Source organism: Pristis pectinata, unplaced genomic scaffold (genome assembly GCF_009764475.1).
Source record: "Pristis pectinata isolate sPriPec2 unplaced genomic scaffold, sPriPec2.1.pri scaffold_182_arrow_ctg1, whole genome shotgun sequence".
Lineage (NCBI taxonomy): Eukaryota > Metazoa > Chordata > Chondrichthyes > Rhinopristiformes > Pristidae > Pristis > Pristis pectinata.
In genome coordinates, this window is record NW_026262514.1 from 1 (window position 1) to 21,232 (window position 21,232).

Genomic DNA, 21,232 nt, shown 5'->3' on the forward strand with positions numbered 1-21,232 from the left:
GAGGACGTACTGGAACTTCTAAAAACGTCAGGGTAGGCGGCACGGTAGTGCGGCAGTCAGCGCGACGCCATTACAGCCCCAGCGATCGGGGGGGGGGGGGGGTCCATCCCCGCCGCTGTCTGTAAGGAGTTTGTACGTTCTCCCCGCGTGTCTGCGTGGGTTTCCTCCGGGTGCTCCGGTTTCCTCCCACGTTGCAAAGACGTACGGGTGGGTTAATTTGGGGTCTAAAGTGGGCGGCGCGGACTCGTTGGGCCGGAAGGGCCTGTTACCGAGCTGTAAGTAAAAATTAAAAAGAAAAGAAACCGGGGCCGGGCGGGGTATATCCAAGGTTATTACGGGAAGCGAGGGCAGAGATTGCTGCGCCTTTGGCGACGATCTTTGCGTCCTCAGTGGCCACAGGAGTAGTGCCAGATGATCGGAGGGTGGCAAATGTTGTTCCTTTGAGAAAGGGAGTAGGGATAACCCTGGGGATCACAGAGCAGTGAGTCTTACTTCAGTGGTGGGCAAATTACTGGAGAAGATTCTTTAGAGACAGGATTTATGGGCATTTAGAGAAGCAGAGGCTGATTAGGGATGGTCAGCATGGCTTTGTGAGGGGCAGGTCGTGCCCCACGAGCCTGGTTGAATTCTCTGAGGATGTGACAGAGCACATTGATGAAGGGCGAGCAGTGGACGTGGTGTACGAGGATTTCAGTGAGGCGTTTGCTAAGGTTCGTCATTGGAAGGCTCATTCAGAAGGTCAGGAGGCATGGGATCCAGGGTAACCTGGCTGCGCGGATTCAGAATTGGCTCGCCCATAGAAGACAGAGGGTGGTGGTAGATGGAGCGTATTCTGCCTGGAGGTCTGCCCGCAGGGATCTGTTCTGGGACCCCTACTCTCTGTGATGTTTATCAATGACCTGGATGAGGGTGTGGGAGGGTGGGTTAGTAAGTTTGCTGATGATACGAAGGTTGGTGGTGTTGTGGACAGTGTAGAAGGTTGCTGTAGGTTACAACGGGACATCGATAGGATGCAGAGCTGGGCTGAGAAGTGGCAGATGCAGTTCAGCCCGGGTCAGTGTGAAGTGATCCACTTCGGGAGATCGAATCTGAAGGCAGAATACAAGGTTAATGGGCAGGACTCTCAGCAGTGTGGAGGAACAGAGGGATCTTGGGGTCCACAGATCCCTCAAGGTTGCCACGCAGGTCGATAGGGTTGTTAAGGCGGCGTATGGTGTGTTGGCCTTCATTAGTCGGGGGATTGAGTCCAAGAGCCGTGAGGTGACGTTGCAGCTCTGGTCAGACCACACTTGGAGTATCGTGTCCAGTTCTGGTCGCCTCATTACAGGAAGGATGTGGCAGCTTTAGAGAGGGTGCAGAGGAGATTTACCAGGATGCTGCCTGGATTGGAGAGCACGTCCCATGAGGACAGGTTGAGCGAGCTGGGGCTTTTCTCTTTAGCACCTTTACCCCAGGGCGACACCACAGGACATCTAAGGTCAGAGGAGGAAAGTTTAGGGGAGATGATTTTTATTACACAGAGGTGGGGGTGGGTGCCTGCAACGTGCTGCCGGGGGGTGGGCGGGCAGACACGACGGAGGGGGTTGGAGAGGCTTGTGGATGAGGCAGGCGGATGTGCGGGGGCACCGTGTAGGCAGGGAGGGGTTAGTCCAGGGAGGCGTTTAATCACCCCGTTCGGGACAGACGTCTTGGGCGGAAGGACCGGTCCCTGCACTTTACTGGTGCTGAGTGATTTTTCTCTCCACCAACCTCCCCCGCACCCCCCTCACCCCACCCAACCCTCACACTCTCCCACATCCCCCCACCGACAGGGAGCTACGCGGGACAGGACTGCACGCCGACCCAGGAGACGGTGTGCCGCCCGTGCGGGGAGGGAGAATACATGGACTCGCCCAGCGGGCAGATCGCCTGTCTGCGTTGCAGGGCCTGCGACCCCGGTGAGTGGCATCGGTTCGTTCTCGTCACTGGTCCCGGGGGTGGGGCGGTGGGGTGGGGGTGTGGGGGAGGGGATACCCCCCCTCGGGCAGAGGACCAGAGGGGGGGGGGGGGGGGTCTCTGATTACGTCGGCTGCTATCCCGAGGCAGCGGGAAGTGTAGAGTCAGCGAGAGGGTCGGCACCCTTCTCCCTCCCCCGTCTAACACCCCCCTCCCCTTCCCACTCCCTCCCCCTCCTTCCCTCCCCCCTCCTTACCTCCTCCCCTCCCCCCTCCCCCTCCCTTCCCTTCTCCCTCCCCTCCTCCCTCCCCTCCCCTCCTCCCTCCCCCTTCCCTCCCCTCCCCCTTTCCCTTGCCCCTCTCCCTCCCCCCTCCAAGTGTACACATTGGTCTCCCCTCTTCCCCATCCCTCTCCCACGCCCTCCCCTCCTCCTCCTCCTCCATCCCCCTCCCCTCCCCTGCCTCCTCAGCTCCCGGGCACCGCGGCCGCCTGTGCACTGATTGCCGTCTCCCGCAGACCACGGCGAGGTGGAGCAGAGCCCTTGCACTCCGTCCACACCCACGACCTGCAGCTGCGCCCCCGGCTTCGTCTGCAGCAACCTGTCGCCGGAGGTGGGCTGCCTCTCGTGCACAAGAGACCCCTGCCCCGCGGGACAAGGAGTTTCCAAGGCCGGTACGGTACAGTCCTCCCCTCAATACGTTACGTCGACCAGGCACCCCCGCTCGGTCATCGGTGTGGGTACCCAGAGCTCCCAGGGACAGTACAGAGCTCCCTCGATACATTACGTCGACTGGGCACTCCCGCTGAGGCATTGGTGTGGGCACCCAGCTCACCGGGGACAGTACAAAGCTCCCCTCAATACGTTACATTGACTGGTCACCCCTGCTTGGTCAGTGTGGGTACCGAGCGCTCCCAGGGACAGTACAAAGCTCCCCTTGATACGTTACATCGATAGGGCACCCTTGCTTGAGCCTCGGTGTGGGCACCCGACCCTCCGGGGACAGTACAGAGCACCCTCAAATGCGTTACATTGACTGGTCACCCCCGCTCCATCCTCAGCGAGGGGACTGACCGCTCCTGGGAACAGTACAAAGCTCCCCAAATGCGTTACATGGACCGGGCACCCCCCCACCCCCCCCGGACAATCCTCAGCGTGGGCACCGAGTGCTCCCGGTGATAGTACAGTACAGAGCTTCCTCAATACGTTACGTCGACCAGGCACCCCCGCTCGATCCTCGGAGTGGGCACCGGGTGAAGGGAGGGGGCCTGTGTTTTCTCAGAGAGGGTGGCTTACAGACCCCGTCTCCCCCCCCCCCCCCAGGTAACGATTCGTGGGGCAGCTGGTGTGAGCCATGTGCCCAGGGAACATTCTCCAGCTCCCCGTCACAAGAACCCTGTACTCCCTGGACAAAGTGAGTGTTGGAGAGGGGGGGGGGAGAGAGAGGCGGGGGAGGAAGAGAGGTGGGGGGAGAGAGGGAGAGAGAGAGAGAGAGGGGGTGGGGGGGAGAGAGAGAGGGTGGGGGGGAGAGAGAGGGGTGGGGGGGAGAGAGGGGGTGGGGAGGGGGGAGAGAGGGGGGTGGGGGGGAGAGAGAGGGTAAAGGGGAAGATGGGGTAAGGGGGGTTGGGGAGAGAGGGGAGGGGGAGGGAGGGGCAGAGAGGTAAAGGGGAAGATGGGGTAGGGGGGGTTGGGGAGGGGGACAGAGGGGAGGGGGGAGGGAGAGGTGGGGGGGAGAAGGGGTGGGGGAGAGGGGAGCGGAGGGAGAGGGGCAGGGAGAGAGGGAGAGGGGGTAAAGGGGAAGATGGGGTAAGGGGGCGTTGGGAGGGGGGTAGAGAGGGGGGGAGGGAATGAGCAGCGAGACCCTCTCACCGAGCCGCTCACCTCCACAGGTGTGGAGACCGGGGCCTGCAGACCCTGCGGGCGGGAAGCCCGGTGTCGGACGCGGTGTGCGGACGCGAGGAGATCTCAACCCTGCAGACCCTCGCCGTGGCTCTGTCGGGGGCCGTGGTGGGCTCTCTCCTCCTGGCGACAGTCTACGTGGTGAGGCGCAGGGGTGAGTGAGGCCGTTAGCAGTTGATTCCCCCCCCCAACCGAACCCCCACCCCTCCAGCCGACCCCCCCCCTCCCAAACACCCTCCCACAGGGGAAGGGGCTGCTCATGGTCTGTCTGCCCCTCACTAACTACCTCTCATATTTATCTTCCAGGCTTCTTGTTACTTCGAGCAGAGGTGAGTGACGGGACGGTGCGGGGGGAGCCTCACCCTGTGTCTGATCCCGGGAGTGTGTGACGGGACGGTGCGGGGGGAGCCTCACCCTGTGTCTGATCCCGGGAGTGTGTGATGGGACAGTGCGGAGGGTCTGACCCCGGGAGTGTGTGATGGGACAGTGCGGAGGGTCTGACCCCGGGAGTGTGTGACGGGACGGTGCGGGGGGAGCCTCGCCCTGTGTCCGACCCTGGGAGTGTGTGACGGGACGGTGCGGAGGGTCTGACCCCGGGAGCGTGCGACGGGACAGTGCCGGGGGAGCCTCACCCTGTGTTTGACCCCGGGATTGTGTGACGGGACGGTGCGGAGGGAGCCTCACCCTGTGTCCGACCCCGGGAGTGTGTGACGGGACGGTGCAGGGGGAGCCTCACCCTGTGTCCGATCCCGGGATTGTGTGACGGGACGGTGGGGAGGGAGCCTCACCCTGTGTCCGACCCCGGGAGCGTGCGACGGGACGGTGCGGGGGGAGCCTCACCCTGCGTTAATCTGACACTTCATGTCCCTTCCTGTTTCAGAAACTCGATCCGTCCTAGAATTTCTCAACTGGTGGGGCTGAGATTTTGGCAAAACCCGGCAGGCCCTTGTCACTAGTGTCGGTTTTAGTGTGTTGTGGTAATATTTATTGAAATGTTCTTCCTTGTCTCCCTCTCCCGTACCCGGGGAGCTCCCTCCCTCTCTCGTACCCGGGGAGCTCCCTCCCTCCCTGTCTCTCTCCCTCCCGTACCCGGGGAGCTCCCTCCCTCCCTCTCTCTCCCGTACCCGGGGAGCTCCCTCCCTCTCCCGTACCCAGGGAGCTCCCTCCCTCCCTCCCTCTCCCGTACCTGGGGAGCGCCACCTCGCGTCAGTGCTGACTCAGGCCGTGCGTCACTGTTACGCTGCCTCCCTACTGTTGCACAAATATATTATTTTTTTATACAGAATGTTGTTGAAATTTAAATAAATATGAACCATGGTGAAAGTCAAACCCCTCGACTCGGACCGTCTCATTCACGGAGCCTTGTCGCCGGAGAGTGGCGACCCTTCTCTCCCCTACGCCCCCTCCCCGTCCCCGTCACCCCCTCCCCGTCACCCCCTCCCTCTCCTACGTCCCCCCTGTCTCCGTCACCCCTTCCCTCCCCTACACCCCCTCCCCGTCTCTGTGACCAGATACGTCTCCAGTTTGTTCCCAAGAAAAGAAACTTTATTCAGACACGGGGGGAGGGGACAAAACAGAGTGTGGCCTAGCCGTCGGGAAGACACACGTTGGGGACACAGAGAGAGAGGGAGCATCGAGGCATGGTGTGCAGAGACACATTGACATATGTACATGGATGGAGAGGCCTTCACACACACACACAGAGGCACAGACACACACACACACACTCTCCCGGAGCTGTGTCGGGGAGTTCGGAGTAGCTGGAGAGTTCCCATTCCCCAAAACACAGGCACGGTCACACACCCTCCCTCCCCCACAGACCAGGGGGGCAGGGTGTGGCGCCCAGAGTTGAATCATTTGCGGGCCGCTGCCCCCCTCCGGCTCCTCCCCGACCGGCGAATAGGTGAGGTGATCTCAGGGGTCTCGCACTTCATCATGACGGCGTCCGTCTCTGGTGGGGGGGGGAGAGAGAGAGGGGAGAGAGGCAGTGTCAGCAACGAGGCTCCCGGTGCCCGCTCCCCGTCTCCAGGACCCCCTCCCTCCCCTGCGCCCCCTGCCCGTCTCCGTCACCCCCTCCCTCCCGTACGCCCCCTGCCCGTCTCCGTCACCCCCTCCCTCCCCTACGCCCCCTCCCTGTCTCCTTCACCCCTTCCCTCCCCTATGCCCCCTCACCCCTCAGGAATCGAGAGTTGCATGCCGGGGAGACTGGTCCATGGGTCACAGAGAGAGGACGGCGAGGAGGGGAGACGGATGGGAAGGGAGAGCGCCACGGGAGGGGCAGTGGGGGCGAGGTGGGGAGAGGGAGGTGACGGGGAGAGACCGACCTCTCTCTTCATCGTCTTCTTCGTCACTGGAGAACGCAATACAAACTCGGCGAGCAGGTCTGGGTCTCTTGCCGACCAGGGGGGTGGACGCCACAGCGGCTGGAGAAGGGTTCGGTGATGGCTGCTTCTTTTCTGTGGGGAGGGAAGAGACGGGTTACAGCTAAAGGCTACTGTCAAAGGACAGCATCCCCCACAGTGTGTGGGTCTGACCCGGGGGGATACGGAGACGGGGAACCGTGCACGGTGCTCCCGGTGTGTGTGGGTCTGTCCCGGGGGGATACGGAGACGGGGAACCGTGCACGGTGCTCCCGGTGTGTGTGGGTCTGACCCAGGGGGGGATACGGAGATGGGGAGAGTGCTCCTTGCCTTCTTTCTTGCTAGAAGCCTCTGGCCCCTGGATTACATCCACCAGATCACCATCGTCCATGCCTCGGGTGTGGCACCGTGTGATTCTCTGCTCAAACTCATCGACCAGAACCTGTCAGGGGAAGGGCAGAGAGCTCAGCAAAGTGACCGGTGGGGGGGGAGGGCTGGGGAGGAGGGGGGCGGTGTGGGATCAGTGGGAGAAAGACGTGGGACGTGGAGGAGGGAAGAGGACGGTTGGAGTGTGAGAGAGCTGGGTGGGGTGTGGAGAGGGGAGGTGGGTCCCGGGGAGGGGAGCGGAGGTGGGTCCTGGGGAGGGAAAGAGAGGGGAGACCCCCGGGTAGGTGAGGGACGGAGAGGGGACACCCACGGAGGTCTGAGCGCCCCGGGGACAGGAGGGGAGGGACGCAAGCACGGCTGTGAGCTCCCGTCTGAGTCCCCCCAGAGCACGTGGATGAGGGACGGAGAGACCCCCGGAGCGCGAGTGCAGCCCACCTTGAGCTCGGGTCTGAGCCCCCGGAGCGTGGGGAGGAGGGACCGAGAGGGCAGAGACCCCCAGAGCGCGAGCACTGCCCACCTTGAGCTCAAGTCTGAGCCCCCGGATGAGGGATGGAGAGGGCAGAGACCCCCGGAGCGCGGGGAGGAGGGACGGAGAGGGCGGAGACCCCCGGAGTGCAAGGAGGAGGGACGGAGAGGGCGGAGACCCCCCGAGCGCGGGGAGGAGGGACGGAGAGGGCGGAGAGCGCGAGCGCGGCCCACCTTGAGCTCAGGGCTGAGCCCCCGGACGAGGGACGGAGACCCCCGGAGCGCGGGGAGGAGGGACGGAGAGGGCGGGGACCCCCGGAGCGCGGGGAGGAGGGACGGAGAGGGCGGGGACCCCCGGAGCGCGGGGAGGAGGGATGGAGAGGGCGGGGACCCCCGGAGCGCGGGGAGGAGGGACGGAGAGGGCGGGGACCCCCGGAGCGCGGGGAGGAGGGACGGAGAGGGCGGGGACCCCCGGAGCGCGGGGAGGAGGGACGGAGAGGGCGGGGACCCCCGGAGCGCGGGGAGGAGGGACGGAGAGGGCGGGGACCCCCGGAGCGCGGGGAGGAGGGACGGAGAGGGCGGGGACCCCCGGAGCGCGGGGAGGAGGGACGGAGAGGGCGGGGACCCCCGGAGCGCGGGGAGGAGGGACGGAGAGGGCGGGGACCCCCGGAGCGCGGGGAGGAGGGACGGAGAGGGCGGAGAGCGCGAGCGCGGCCCACCTTGAGCTCGGGTCTGAGCCCCCTGCGCAGCTTGCCCACGACGGCCAGCATCTGCTGGTAGACGGCCTCCTGCTGCAGCTTGTCGGCCAGGCAGTCCAGGTTCTCCTGCAGCCGCCGCAGCCCCTTCTCGGTGCCGGGCAGCAGGCCGAGGCAGAAGGCCAGGTCCCGGTGCTGCCTCTCCAGTCTGACGCGGGGCGGGACGGGACGGGACGGGACGGGGCAGGGAGGGGACGGGTTAGTACCGGCTCCGCCAACGCCACCACCGACTCCCCACCGCCCTCCCTCCAGACCCCCGGCCCCGGGGAGGCCAGTGGAAGGGGACAGGCCTGCTCACGTCTCCAGGGCAACAGGCCTGTAGGGATGGATGGGCCTCCCTGTGTATCCACGGCAACAGGCCTGTAGGGATAGATGGACGGGCCTACTCAGATCTCCATGGCAACGGGCCTGTAGGGATGGACGGGCCTACTCAGGTCTCCATGGCAACGGGCCTGTGGGGATGGATGAGCCTATCAGTGTCTCCATGGCTACAGACCTACCTCTGTCTCCATAGCAACAAGCCTGTAGGGATAGATGGGCCTATCTCTGTCTCCACTGCCACAGACCTGTTGGGGCCTACCTCTGTCTCCCTAGCAACAGACCTGACAGGGATGGACAGGTCTACCTCTGTCTCCCTAGCAACAGGCCTGACGGGAATGGACAGGCCTAACTCTTGTCTCCACAGCAACAGGCCCGTAGGGCTGGATAGGACGACCCCCATCTCCATAGCAACAGGCCTGTAGGAATGGACGGGCCGACCCGTCTCCATGGCGACAGGGCTGTACGACTGGATGGGCGTCGCTCCTTTCTCCATAGCAACAGGCCTGCAGGGCTGGATTGGCCTTGTCAGTCTCCACGGAGATGGACAGGCCTACTAATATCTCCATGGCAATGGGACTCAGGCGACTGGACCCACCCACATCTTGTCTCCAGGGCAACAAGCCTGTAGGGCTGGTTGAGCCTACTTCTTGTCTCCATGACAACTGGCCTGATGAGGCTCGATCGGCCTCTCTGTCCCCATGGTAACCGGCTTGAGGGGGACGGACAGGTCCACCTCCCATCCCCATGGCAACAGGACTCAGAGGGGAGGGACAGGCTTATGTTGGTCTCCATGGCAACAAGCCAGAAGTGGGATTGACCAGCCTCATGGCGTCTCCACGGCAACGGTCACGTAGGGCCAGATGGGCGACTGACGTCTCCATAGGAACAGGCCCGAGGGGGCGAGATAGGCCTCCCTCTGTCTCCGCGGCAACGGTCAGAAGGGATGGCCGGCGGTGGTAGCTGAACAGGCCTCCTGCTGCCTCCGCGACAACAGACCCCAGGGCCTGTCGCCGCCGCCAGGGCCCGAGGCCGCGGGTTGGGCCGACCCTGATCCTGCTGGCGGGACGGCTGGTGGTCCCCGACCCCTCCCCCCTGTCCCGTCCCCCACCCCCACCGTCCTGTGTCGGCCTCCCCGTCCCCCCTTAGCCCACCCCCACACTGTCCCGCACCCCCCCACCCCACCATCCCATGTCACCACCCGCACCGTCCCATTCCCCCCCACCCCCACCGTCCTGTGTTGGCCCCCCCATCCCACCTTACCCCACCGCCCCATGTCCCCCTGTCCCAGCCCCCCAACCCCCACCGTCCCGTCCCCCCCCACCCCACCCCCACCGTCCCGCGCCCCTCGCCCCGCGGGACCACCGACCTGGCCGTGCGGAAGCGGTGACACAGCTTCTCCACCAGACTCTCTGTCTGTCGGTCCTTGGTGATGTAGCTGAACATTTGTCTGTGGGGTGTGGGGGGGGGGGGGGGGGTGGGGGGCGGGAGAGAGAGAGAGGGGAGGGGGGGGGAAGAGAGGGGGAGCACGGCATCAGAAGTGTGTGAGGAGACATCCCACTCCGCCCCCATCCACCTCCCCTGAGACAGCAGCTGCTTTACCCCCCACCCCCCCCAGCTCCATTCCCCAGTCAGGCCCTTCCCTGCCGAGAAGGGGGAGCATGGGGGTGGGGAGAGAGAGGGGGAGGGAGTGGGACGGAGAGAGGGAGAGGGAGACAGAGAGCGAGAGACACGATGAGGGGTGCCTGAGACGCCCCCTCACTCCCGTCCTCCACACCCACCTCATGACGGTACGGAAGGGCTCCTCCGCGATCCCGCACTCCGGGTCGGACAGGCGACTGATGATGTCCGGCAGCAGGTTGTACACGGCATTCCCCTGTACGTGGGTGGGAGGGGGAGAGAGGGAAGGGGGGAGGAGGGAGATGGGAGGGGAAACGGGAGGGGAGGGACAGGGGTGGAGGGGGATGAGTAGGGGCCATGAGGAGGGTGGTGGGGTGGGGACAAGAACGAGGGGGTGACGAGGAGGGTGGGGGGGGGGTAACGAGAGGAGAAGGTAGGGAGACAGACATCAGTCCACAGTCCTGCCATAACTCCAGCCCTCCAGACCACCCCCGTGAGGGTCAACCTCCTCCTCCTGCCCCCAACCCCACCCTGTACCCAGCCGTACCTCCCCCCCCTCTTCCCAGCCCCTCCGGAGGAGAGCCAGGGGCGGGCAAGAGGCTGGCGGGCATTGGAGAGGGAGGTGGGAATCGGCGAGGTGTCCGTCACCGGCTCTGGGGAATCTGGGGACCCCTCACCTTGTCCCTCCCTCCACCAGATCTACCTCTCGCCTTGCTCCCCCCTCCCCCCAGATCCACCCCTCACCTCCCGTCCCTCCCTCCGCCAGATCGAGAGAGAGAGGGGAGAGAGAGGGGAGAGAGTGTGTGTGTGCCAGGGTATTGCGTTCAGTTCCAGTCCCCCCCCCCTGTTACAGGGAGGGTGCGGGGGGCTTCGGAGAGGGTGGGGGAGAGATCCACCGGGACCCTGCCCGGATTAGAGGGCGTGAGCTACGAGGAGAGGTCGGACAGACTCGGGTCGTTCTCTCCGGGAGCGGCGGAGGCCGAGGGGAGAGGTTTATAAGATCACGAGAGGCACAGATAGAGCAGACAGCCGGGATCTTTCTCCCCCCACACCCCAGGGTGGGAATGTCTAATACTAGAGGGCGTGCGTTTAAGGTGAGAGGGGGGGGAGAGTTCAGAGGAGATGTGCGGGGCAGGTTTTTTTTTACACACAGAGAGCGGTGGGGGCCTGGAATGTGCTGCCGGGGTGGGGGTGGAGGCAGGTACGATCCAGGGGTTTGAGAGGCTTGTAGACGGATGTGCGGGAAACGGAGGGATGTGGACACTGTGTGAGCAGAAGGGATTTAGTTCAATTCGACTTTTATAAACCTCCATCAGGTCTCCCCTCGGCCTCCGCCGCTCCGGAGAGAACAATCCGAGTTTGTCCAACCTCTCCTTATAGCTCACGCCCTCTAATCCGGACAGGGTCCCGGCGAACCTCTCCCTCACCCTCTCCGAAGCCCCCCGCACCCCTTCCTGTAACGGGGGCGACCAGACCTGCACACAATACTCCCAAGACCCTGTTCTGCCCCAGGACCGCAAGAAACCGCAGAGGGTCATGGACACAGCCCAGCACGTCACGGAAACCGGCCTCCCCCCTCCGTGGACTCCGTCTACACTTATCGTTGCCTCAGGAAAGCAGCCGGCATAATCACAGAACCCCTCCCCACCCCAAACCCCGGGACATTCTCTCTTCTCCCCCCTCCCGTCGGGGTAGAAGATACAAAAGCCTGAAAGCACCTACCCCCAGGCTCAAGGACAGCTTCTACCCCGCTGTTATAAGACCATTGAACACCATAACACGGACTCCTGACCTCATGATCTCCCTCGTCGTGGCCCTTGCACCTTATTGTCTGCCTGTACTGCGCTCTCTCTGTAACTGGGACACTTTACTCTGTATTAGAACATAGAACAGTACAGCACAGACCAGGCCCTTCGGCCCACAATGTTGTGCCGACATACCTAATCCCTCCTACCAACAGAATGCCCATATTCCTCCATTTTCCTCTCATTCATGTGCCCATCCAAGCCCCTCTTAAAAGCCCCCCAATGAATGTGCCCCCACCACCCTATCAGGCAACGCATTCCAGGCATCCAGCACTCTCTGAGTAGAAAACGTGCCTCTAACGTCTGTTCTGAACCTACCCCCTCTCACCTTAAATGCATGCCCTCTGGTATTGGATCGCTCAATAATGGGGAAAAGATATTGCTTGTCCGCTCCGTCTATTCCCCTCATAATTTTATACACTTCCAACAGATCGCCCCTCAGCCTCCGCCGCTCCAGAGGAAAGAGCTCAAGTCTGTCCGGCCTCTCCTGATAACACATGCCCTCCAATCCGGGCAGCATCCTGGTAAACCTACTCTGCACCCTCTCTAAAGCCTCGACATCCTTGCTACATGCCTGTCCACGAGCCTCTTAAATCCCTCAATCGTATCTGCCTCCACCCCCACCCCTGGCAGCACATTCCAGGCACCAACCGCCCTCTGTGTTCATCTCCTTTGAACTTTCCCCTCTCTCATCATAAACGCACGCCTTCTGGTATTGACAGATCCACAGGAAGAATGGGGGAGAAAGATCCCGGCTGTCTGCTCTATCTGTGCCTCTCGTGATCTTATAAACCTCTCCCCTCGGCCTCCGCCGCTCCGGAGAGAACAACCCGAGTCTGTCCGACCTCTCCTTATAGCTCACGCCCTCTAATCCGGGCAGAGTCCCGGTGAACCTCTCCTGAACCCTCTCTAAAGCCCCCCACATCCTTCCTGTAAGGGGGGGGGGGGGGGGGGGGGGGTGGGGACCAGAACTGAACGCAATACCCCAGCTGCGGCCCGACCAGAGCTTTATAAAGGTGCAACGTGACTTCCCCGACTCTTGAACTTGGTGCCTTGACGTACAGCACATGCCCTCTAATCTGGGCAGGGTCCTGGTGAACCTCCTCTGCACCCTCTCCAAAGCCCCCAACGTAACGGTGGGGGGGGGGGGTCGACCAGAACTTAATCCAACACTCCAGACGCAGCCAAACCACAGGGTTTTATAAAGCTGCAACACGACTTCCCGGCTCCCGTTCCGTTATCGTTTTCCCTTGTCCTAACCTCGAAGAGCTGGTCATTGACCAGGAAAGGGGGCGGTGTACAAGCAACTGTCTACATCAATGGTGCTGAGGTCGAGAGGGTTGACAGCTTCAAGTTCCTGGGAGCGAACATCACCAGCAGCCTGTCCTGGTCAAATCACGGAGATGCCACGGCCAAGAAAGCTCACCAGCACCTCTACTTCCTCAGGAGGCTAAAGAAATTTGGTTTGTCCCCTTTGACTCTCACCAACTTTTACCGATGCACCACAGAGAGCATCCTATCCGGATGTATCCCGGCTCGGGACGGCAACTGCTCTGCCCAGGACTGCAAGAAACCGCAGAGAGTTGTGGACACCGCCCAGTGCGTCACGGACACCAGCCTCCCCTCCCCGGACTCTGTCTTTACCTCTCGCTGCCTCGGTGAAGCAGCCGGCATCATCAAAGACCCCACCCACCCGGGACATTCTCTCTTCTCCCCTCTCCCATCCGGTAGAAGATACAGGAGCCTGAGGGCACGTCCCACCAGGCTCAGGGACAGCTTCTACCCGACGGTGATAAGACTATTGAATGGTTCCCTTATACGATGAGATGGACTCTGACCTCAGGATCTACCTTGTTGTGACCTTGCACCTTATTGCACTGCACTTTCTCTGTGGCTGGGACACTTTGTACTGTTATTGTTTTTACCTGTATTACATCAATGTACCCCGTACTACCTCAACGCGCCCTGCGCTGCCTCAATGCGCCCTGCGCTGTGTAATGAATTGACCTGTACGATCGGTGTGCAGGACAAGTTTTTCACTGGACCTCAGTACAGTCAGTGAACAATTCCAATAAACAAATTCCAACTTAGAGCACAGGTTGGAGAACAGATGGGGGGAGGGGGGGGGGGGCGCGGAGATTGGAGGTGGGGGTAAAAGGGACACCCTGCACTGGCGGCTTCGCCCCCACCGCACCCCCCCACCCCCCGGTACCTTGCTGGACAACTCATTGAAGAAACTGTGAGTCAGGAGGACGATCTCCTCCTCTGGATCGACGAGGAGGGTGGCCATTTCGCTGATCTGACCCTTGACCTTCACCATGTCCTTCAGGATGAGGTGGGTCATTACGATGAGGGCGGTGCGGCGGACGGCAGGTGAGGGGTCGCGCAACCTGGCGAGAGAAAGGGGTGGGTTCGGTGGGTGGTTGCAGAGGTTAATCCTCACTCGCATCGTCCCTCAGTGACCCCTCTCCCCCAGCGCCCCGTGTCACTGACTGTACCCCCACTGACGTTAATCCCCCTCCCTCACACCGTCCCTCAGTGACCCCTCTCCCCCAGCGCCCCGCGTCACTGACTGTACCCCCACTGACGTTAATCCCCCTCCCTCACACCGTCCCTCAGTGACCCCTCTCCCCCCAGCGTCCCGTCACTGACTGTACCCCCACTGACGTTAATCCCCCTCCCTCACACCGTCCCTCAGTGACCCCTCTCCCCCAGCGTCCCGTCACTGACTGTACCCCCACTGACGTTAATCCCCCTCCCTCACACCGTCCCTCAGTGACCCCTCTCCCCCAGCGTCCCGTCACTGACTGTACCCCCACTGACGTTAATCCCCCTCCCTCACACCGTCCCTCAGTGACCCCTCTCCCCCAGCGCCCCGTGTCACTGACTGTATCCCCACTGACGTTAATCCCCCTCCCTCACACCGTCCCTCAGTGACCCCTCTCCCCCAGCGCCCCTGTCACTGACTGTATCCCCACTGACGTTAATCCCCCTCCCTCACACCGTCCCTCAGTGACCCGTCCCCCCCCCCCGGTCACGGGGAGGTCCGGTTACCTGGCGTAGAGGTGAGGAGTCCAGGGCTCGATCAGGTTGGGGAACCGGAAGCAGAGGTCCCCGAGGGCCACCATGGTGTTGGAGCGGATGGCGGGGAGGGTGGACTTCTCCAGCAGAGTGAACAGAAGGCGCAGGTGTGACTCACAGAAGTCGTGGCTGCCGACAGAGGGAGAGAGGGATAGAGTGAGTCCGGTACCCGGCTGTGAGTCTGTCCGTGCCCCCTGTACCCAGTTCTCTGTTCCATCGCCCGCAGCTGTCCCCTCCCTCCTCCCCTATTCCTTCCTTCCCTCCTGTGTCCCTCCCTCCCTCCTTTCCTTCCCCCTCCTCCCCTCTCCACGCTCCCTCCCCCCTCTCTCGCCCCCCCCAATCTCTCCCCGTCCCCTCCCTCTCCCCTTTCTCCCCACCTCCGCTCCCCTCTCCCTCCCTCCGCTCCCCTTCCTATCTCCCTCCCTCCGCTGCCCCCTCTCTCCTTCCTTTCCGTTGCTCTCTCCCCCCTCTCTCTCCCTCTCCATAGAACCATAGAAAACTACAGCACAGAAAACAGGCCATTCGGCCCCTCTAGTCTGTGCCGAAATTGACCTGCCCCCAGCCCATACCTCTCCAGACCTCTCTCGTCCATGTATCTATCCAACTTACTCTTAAAAGTTAAGAGTGAACCCGCATTTACCACGTCAGATGGCAGCCCGTTCCACACTCCCACCACTCTCTGAGTGAAGAAGTTCCCCCTAAACCTTTCCCCTTTCACCCTAAAGCCATGTCCTCTCGTACTTATCTCTCCTAATCAAGGTGGAAAGAGCCTACTCGCATTAACTCTGTCTATGCCCCTCATCATTTTGTAAACCTCTTATCATATCTCCCCTCATTCTCCTCCGCTCCAAGAAATAAAGTCCTAACATGTTCAATCTTTCCCTGTAACTCAACTCCTGAAGACCCGGCAACATTCTAGTAAATCTCCTCTGCACTCTTTCAATCTTACTGACATTCTTCTGAAGAGGTGTAGGATTAATAAACCATAACTGTATTCATATCTTAAGACGGATGAGAATTCTGGCTGCTCGAAATACTGATTTAAAAAGTGTCCTTCAGGCCGGAACAGCCACACCACTGCTTACCTGGGCTGGGTGCTGTGTGGTAATTGCTGTGTCTGCAACTTAATTGGATTGCCATTATGTTTGACTATGGAGATGATGGTCAATCTTAACGGGAAATGGGACGGCTGTCTCAAACAATGAAGGTGATACCTGCCTTTGTCTCACCCGACTGCAAAACGATTAGCTGAACCTGGGGGGTGAGCCCGCTCTCTGTCCATCTGCAGTAGCCCTTTGTCCGTTTCCTGCTCAACCAAGAACTCCGGCACCTGACTCATTAAAGTGTGCGTGACAATACCTGCATAAATCCCTTTGTACCGAGAGAACTCGGGAAGCGACTCTTAGTGAGTGCTGAAGAGAATTCTCCTAGCGGTGCACTGCTAATAAAGGTACTTGTTCGAATTGACCTCGTGGCACTGTGTTATTTACAGCGGACAGAAGGGGAAAATTAATTTCGGGACGACACTTCCTGTAGTTCGGCGATCAGAACTGCACACAATATTCCAAATTTGGTCTCACCAATGACTTAGACAACCTCACCAAAACATCCAAACTCCTGAATACTTTGATTTATAAATGCCAGGATGCCAGAAACCTTCTTTACAACCCTGTCTACCTGTGACTCTACTTTCAGGGAATGATGTATCTGAACTCCCAGATCCCTTTCTTCCTCCGCACTCCTCAGTGCCCTACCATTTACTGTGTATGTCCTACCTTGATTTGTCCTTCCAAAATGCAACACCTCACACTTGTCTGCATTAAATTCCATCTGCCATTTTCTGAACCATTTTCCCATTTGGTCCAGATGCCTCTGCAAGCTTTGAAAGCCTTCCTCGCTGTCCGCTACGCCTTCAATCTTAGTGTCATCAGCAAACTTACTAATCCAATTTACCACATTATCGTCTAGATCATTGATATATACAACAAACAACAATGGCCCCAGCACAGATCCCTGAGGCACACCACTAGTCACAGGCCTCCAGTCTGAGAAACAACCATCCACAACCACTCTCTGTCTTCTCCCACACAGCCAATTTCCAATCCAGTTTACAACCTTTCCATGGATACCCATTGACTGAACCTTCTGAACTAAACTCCCACATGGGACCTTGTCAAAGGCCTTACTAAAGTCCATGTAGACAACATCCACAGCCTTACCGTCATCTACGTTCTTAGTGACCTCCTCAAAAAACTCCACAAGATTCGTTAAACACGCACAAAGCCATGCTGACTATCCTTAATCAACCCTTGACTGTCCAAGTACTTACATGTCCTATCTCTCAGAACACCTTCCAATAATTTACCCACTACTGATGTCAGGCTCACTGGCCTGTAATTACCTGGTTTACTCTTCGAGCCTTTCTTAAACAACGGAACAACACAAGCTACCCTCCAGTCCTCCGGCACCGCACCCGTGGCTAAGGACATTTTATATATATCTGCCAGGGCCCCTGCAATTTCTACACTAGTCTTTCTCAAGGTCCGAGGAAATATCTTGTCAGGCCCTGGGGATTTATCTACCTTTATTCGCTGTAAAGCAGCAATATCTCCTCCTTTTTTAATCTCTGTATGTTCCATGACACTAGCGCTTGTTTCCCTTCCTTCCATATCCACGATGCCCGTTTCCTGAGTAAATACCGATGCAAAAAAACTGTTGAAGACCTCCCCCATCTCCTGAGGCTCCACACATAGACGACCACTCAGATCTTCTGATCCACTTCTCTCTCTCTCCCTCTCCCTTCTCTCTCTCTCTTTCTCCTTCCCCCTTCTCTCTCTCCCTCTCCCTCCCCTGCCCCCGGACACTACCTGACGATGGCCAGCTTGCAGAGCGCGAGGCAGGAGGCAGTCGCCAGGTCTGGGTCGTTGTACATGCCGGGGTGACTGCAGAGCCTCACCACGAGGGGGACGAAGGCGGAGAGCAGCTGCCCTTCTGTTGGGGTCCGAGACGGGGAGACGTGGTCACTCAGTGATTCAGTGTACGGAACATTGCCTGTTGCCACCCTCCCCCTCCCACCGAATCCCCCAAGGGGACACTCCCCCCGTCACCGACTCTCCTCCCCACCCACCGAATTCCCCGCGGACACTCCCCCCATCACCGACTCTCCCCCCCTCCCACTGAAACCCCCGCGGACACTGTCCCCGCGTCACCAATTCTCCCCAGCTCCCGGGACTCACCCCCCAGGAGCTCCATGTCGCAGACCCTCCGCACCAGCTCTGCCTCCGTGTCCTCGGCTGTGTTCTCCCCCAGTCCGAGCTCCTCCTCGATGGCGCTGACACTGACCCGCTGTCGAGACACAGGGAGGGGGGAATGGGTGATGGAGGCCGAATACAACGACCTGTCAGGGGGACAGGGATTCTGCGGAAGGACTCGGGAGACCGGGCGCGCAGAGGCGGCCGACGGAGCCTTGGTGGAGGGAAGGGAGCGGCTCAGAAGGGTAAGAGGTGTCGACTCGTTTCTGAACGGACCCCCTCCCTTCCCTGCCCCTCCCTTCCCGGAGGGGTTCACAGACGGGGAGGGGCTTAGGGGTGGGAGGGGGTGACGGAGACGGGGAGGGGCGTAGGGGAGGGAGGGGGTTAGGGGGACGGGGAGGCGTGTAGGGGAGGGAGGGGGTGAGGGTGACGGGGAGGGGGTGTAGGGGAGGGAGGGAAGAGGTGAGGGGGATGGGTTGTAGGGGAGGGAGGGGGTGAGAGAGACGGGGAGGGGCGTAGGGGAGGGAGGAGGTGAGGGGGACGGGGAGGGGGTGGAGGGGAGGGAGGGGGTGAGGGGGCGTAGGGGAGGGATGGGGTGACGGGGACGGGGCGTAGGGGAGGGATGGGGTGACGGGGAGGGGGCGTAGGGGAGGGAGGGGGTGAGGGGGCGTAGGGGAGGGAGGGGGTGAGGGGGACGGGGAGGGGGCGTAGGGGAGGGATGGGGTGACGGGGACGGGGAGGGGGCATAGGGGAGGGAGGGGTTACACACACACCTTGGGCCTGCGTGCTCCTCTCTGCTCCCGCTCCAGCCGACGTCTCTGCATCTCGGGACCCACGGCTTGCTCCAGGTGAACCACCTCCTGCAGGGCCACGTGTCCCACCAGGCACACCAGGTTGGTCAGCAGGTGGGTCGGGAGATCCGGCACTGGACCTGCTGTGGGGGGGGGTCGGAGGGAAGGGGGAGAGAGAGAGAGAGTGGGGAAGGGGAGAGAGAGAGAGGGGGGAAGGGGAGAGAGAGAGAGGGGGAAGGGGAGAGAGAGAGAGAGAGGAGGAAGGCGGGAGAGAGAGAGAGGGGCAGACAGAGTAGGGGGAGAGAGAGAGAGGGGGGAAGGGGAGAGAGGGGGGGGGGGAGAGAGAAGGGGGGAAGGGGTAGGGGGGAGAGAGAGAGAGAGAGAGACAGAGAGGAAAGCAGAAAGAGGGAAGGGGGTGAGAGGTGAGACAGGAGAGAGGTGGGGACAAGATGTGAGACCTTCAGAAGCTGGAGGGAGCTCCGGACAGGAACTGGTTCCGGTGGATGTATGGGGTGGGGAGAGACAAGGGTCCCGGACCGGAAGCAACAACCTCGGCCTTGGCTCCCCCCACCTCCTGTCCCGTCCCACTCCCCCTCCACGGGGCTCAGACGTCTAAGGTCAGCCGGCATCCCTGCTCTGGGACAGCGAGTCCTACAGATTCATCGGGGAGACGTCCCTGAAATCAGGAGACCACCAAACTGTGGCCCGTCCCAGCCGCATCCGCTCCCCTCGTAATCAGACGCCCCGACGGGCTCCCTCAACGGACAATCGTCCTCTTTCTGGGTTAAAACCCCCGATGGGTTCCCCAGAAGTTCCTTAGATCTCTCCCGACGTTGGCCCACTGCTCTACTCTCTCTCTGCCCCCCGTGACGACGGGGCTGGGACATGGCTCAGACGCCATCTGGAAATCCGCCGGGGACAACTGCTGTTGTGGGGGGGGTGGGAATCTCAGGCAGCGACGAGGGGGATATGCGGAGGAGGGAGACAGTGTCCCCAGGGGGTTTAAAGGGAGAAGGAGATGGGGTCCCCAGTGGGTTTAAAGGGAGCAGGGAACGGGGTCCCTGGTGGGTTCGGAGGGTGTGGGGAACGGTGGGGGGGGGGGGGGGGTGGAGACGTTCAAGGGGCATTTAGACGAGGTCGGTCAGGAGGAGTCCAGGAAATGAGGAGACACGGACAGCGGAGAGTGCTGGACATTAACCCCTCTACCCGTCAGCTACCCCACCCCAAGTCAGACATCGGATGTGGGCTTTAAACGCCAACGCGGGCAGGAGGGGGTCCTCACCTTTGCTCTCCTGTGATTGGGTGCCGGCCGGCGGGGATGCCTCGCCTGGGGGTGCCGGTGCGGTGAGCAGCTTGGAGCAGCAGAGCAGTAACTGCCCGCACAGGTGGTCCGGTCCTTCCGCCAGACGGTAGATGAGGGAGACAGCGGCCTCAGCAAAGGGGCGCCAGTGCAGGCTGTGGACCGAGAAACCTGGGGGGCAAGGGGGGGGGGGAGGTGGGAAGAGGGGGGGGGAAGAGAGAGAGAGAGAGAGAGAGAGAGAGAGAGAGAGAGAGAGAGAGAGAGAGAGAGAGGTGGGGGGGAGGGGGGGAGAGAGAGGGGGGGAGAGAGAGAGGGGGGGAGAGAGAGAGGGGGGGAGAGAGAGAGGGGGGGAGAGAGAGAGGGGGGGAGAGAGAGAGGGGGGGAGAGAGAGAGGGGGGGAGAGAGAGAGGGGGGGAGAGAGAGAGGGGGGGAGAGAGAGAGGGGGGGAGAGAGAGGGGGGGAGAGAGAGAGGGGGGGGAGAGAGAGAGGGGGGGGAGAGAGAGGGGGGGAGAGAGAGAGGGGGGGAGAGAGAGAGGGGGGGAGAGAGAGAGGGGGGGAGAGAGAGAGGGGGGGAGAGAGAGAGGGGGGGAGAGAGAGAGGGGGGGAGAGAGAGAGGGGGGGAGACAGAGGGGGGAGACAGAGGGGGGGAGAGAGAGAGGGGGGAGAGAGAGAGGGGGGAGAGAGAGAGGGGGGAGAGAGAGAGGGGGGAGAGAGAGAGGGGGGAGAGAGAGAGGGGGGAGAGAGAGAGAGATCAATGGCATAATTGACACACGGCCATCCTCCCCGCAAACCCCGGTCTCCCACCACACCCCCACCCCAGCCCCCCACCCCCCCTTCTCCCATCACCCCCCCTTCTCCCATCACCCCCCCGCCCCAGGCCCCGGTCTCGTTGCCTGTCACTGACCTACCTTCAGTCACAGCCGTGCAGAGATGAGAGAACAGGGGGTGATCAGAGGGCAGGCGGAAGGGAGCCTCGCTCCGTCCACGATTCCCCTGCAGCAGACGGAGGAAACACAACGGGAGTCAGACGACACCTCCGGTGAGTGTCCCCTCCCATTCCCGACCCTCGCAGACGGGGGAAAGATGATGGCGGCGACGTGTCGGATGCAGTGTGCATGGACTAACTCCACCCAGGGATATGTAGAGAGTGTCCCCAGCTCGCTCAACCTTTCCTCGTTAGGACATGCTCTCCAATCCAGGCAGCATCCTGGTAAATCTCCTCTGCACCCTTTCCAATGCTCCCACATCCTTCCTATAATGAGGCGAC

At 61.4% G+C, this 21,232-nt stretch overlaps 2 protein-coding genes across 2 annotated transcripts in view; one reads left to right on the forward strand and one right to left on the reverse strand.

Annotated features, from left to right (window-relative positions):
* The first annotated feature begins 1,640 nt into the window (after nucleotides 1–1,640).
* On the forward strand, nucleotides 1,641–5,155 carry LOC127567196 (tumor necrosis factor receptor superfamily member 14-like). The gene is made up of 6 exons (XM_052009885.1): nucleotides 1,641–1,937; nucleotides 2,452–2,607; nucleotides 3,257–3,347; nucleotides 3,823–3,986; nucleotides 4,139–4,161; nucleotides 4,713–5,155. The coding sequence occupies exons 1-6, from the start codon at nucleotides 1,883–1,885 to the stop codon at nucleotides 4,728–4,730; spliced, it is 507 nt and encodes a 168-aa protein (XP_051865845.1). The 5' UTR covers nucleotides 1,641–1,882; the 3' UTR covers nucleotides 4,731–5,155.
* Nucleotides 5,156–5,345: 190 nt separating this feature from the next.
* ncapd2 (non-SMC condensin I complex, subunit D2) overlaps nucleotides 5,346–21,232 on the reverse strand; it is a gene marked incomplete at its 5' end in the record, with an annotated part of 39,084 nt that continues 23,197 nt past the window's right edge. Inside the window, 13 exons of the mRNA XM_052009884.1 lie at nucleotides 5,346–5,783; nucleotides 6,157–6,288; nucleotides 6,523–6,634; nucleotides 7,764–7,947; nucleotides 9,487–9,567; nucleotides 9,899–9,993; nucleotides 13,755–13,932; nucleotides 14,597–14,752; nucleotides 17,491–17,614; nucleotides 17,860–17,968; nucleotides 18,648–18,808; nucleotides 19,948–20,136; nucleotides 20,874–20,958. Of these exons, the coding sequence (XP_051865844.1) occupies nucleotides 5,686–5,783; nucleotides 6,157–6,288; nucleotides 6,523–6,634; nucleotides 7,764–7,947; nucleotides 9,487–9,567; nucleotides 9,899–9,993; nucleotides 13,755–13,932; nucleotides 14,597–14,752; nucleotides 17,491–17,614; nucleotides 17,860–17,968; nucleotides 18,648–18,808; nucleotides 19,948–20,136; nucleotides 20,874–20,958 (1,704 nt within the window). The remainder of the gene's footprint in view (nucleotides 5,784–6,156; nucleotides 6,289–6,522; nucleotides 6,635–7,763; nucleotides 7,948–9,486; nucleotides 9,568–9,898; nucleotides 9,994–13,754; nucleotides 13,933–14,596; nucleotides 14,753–17,490; nucleotides 17,615–17,859; nucleotides 17,969–18,647; nucleotides 18,809–19,947; nucleotides 20,137–20,873; nucleotides 20,959–21,232) is intronic.

Coding starts and splice junctions, on each gene's coding strand:
- LOC127567196 (XM_052009885.1), top strand. CDS start 1,883: ATGGACTCGCCCAGCGGGCAGATCGCCTGTCTGCGTTGCAGGGCCTGC. Junction 1,938..2,451: donor TTGCAGGGCCTGCGACCCCG/GTGAGTGGCATC, acceptor CGTCTCCCGCAG/ACCACGGCGAGGTGGAGCAG. Junction 2,608..3,256: donor ACAAGGAGTTTCCAAGGCCG/GTACGGTACAGT, acceptor CCCCCCCCCCAG/GTAACGATTCGTGGGGCAGC.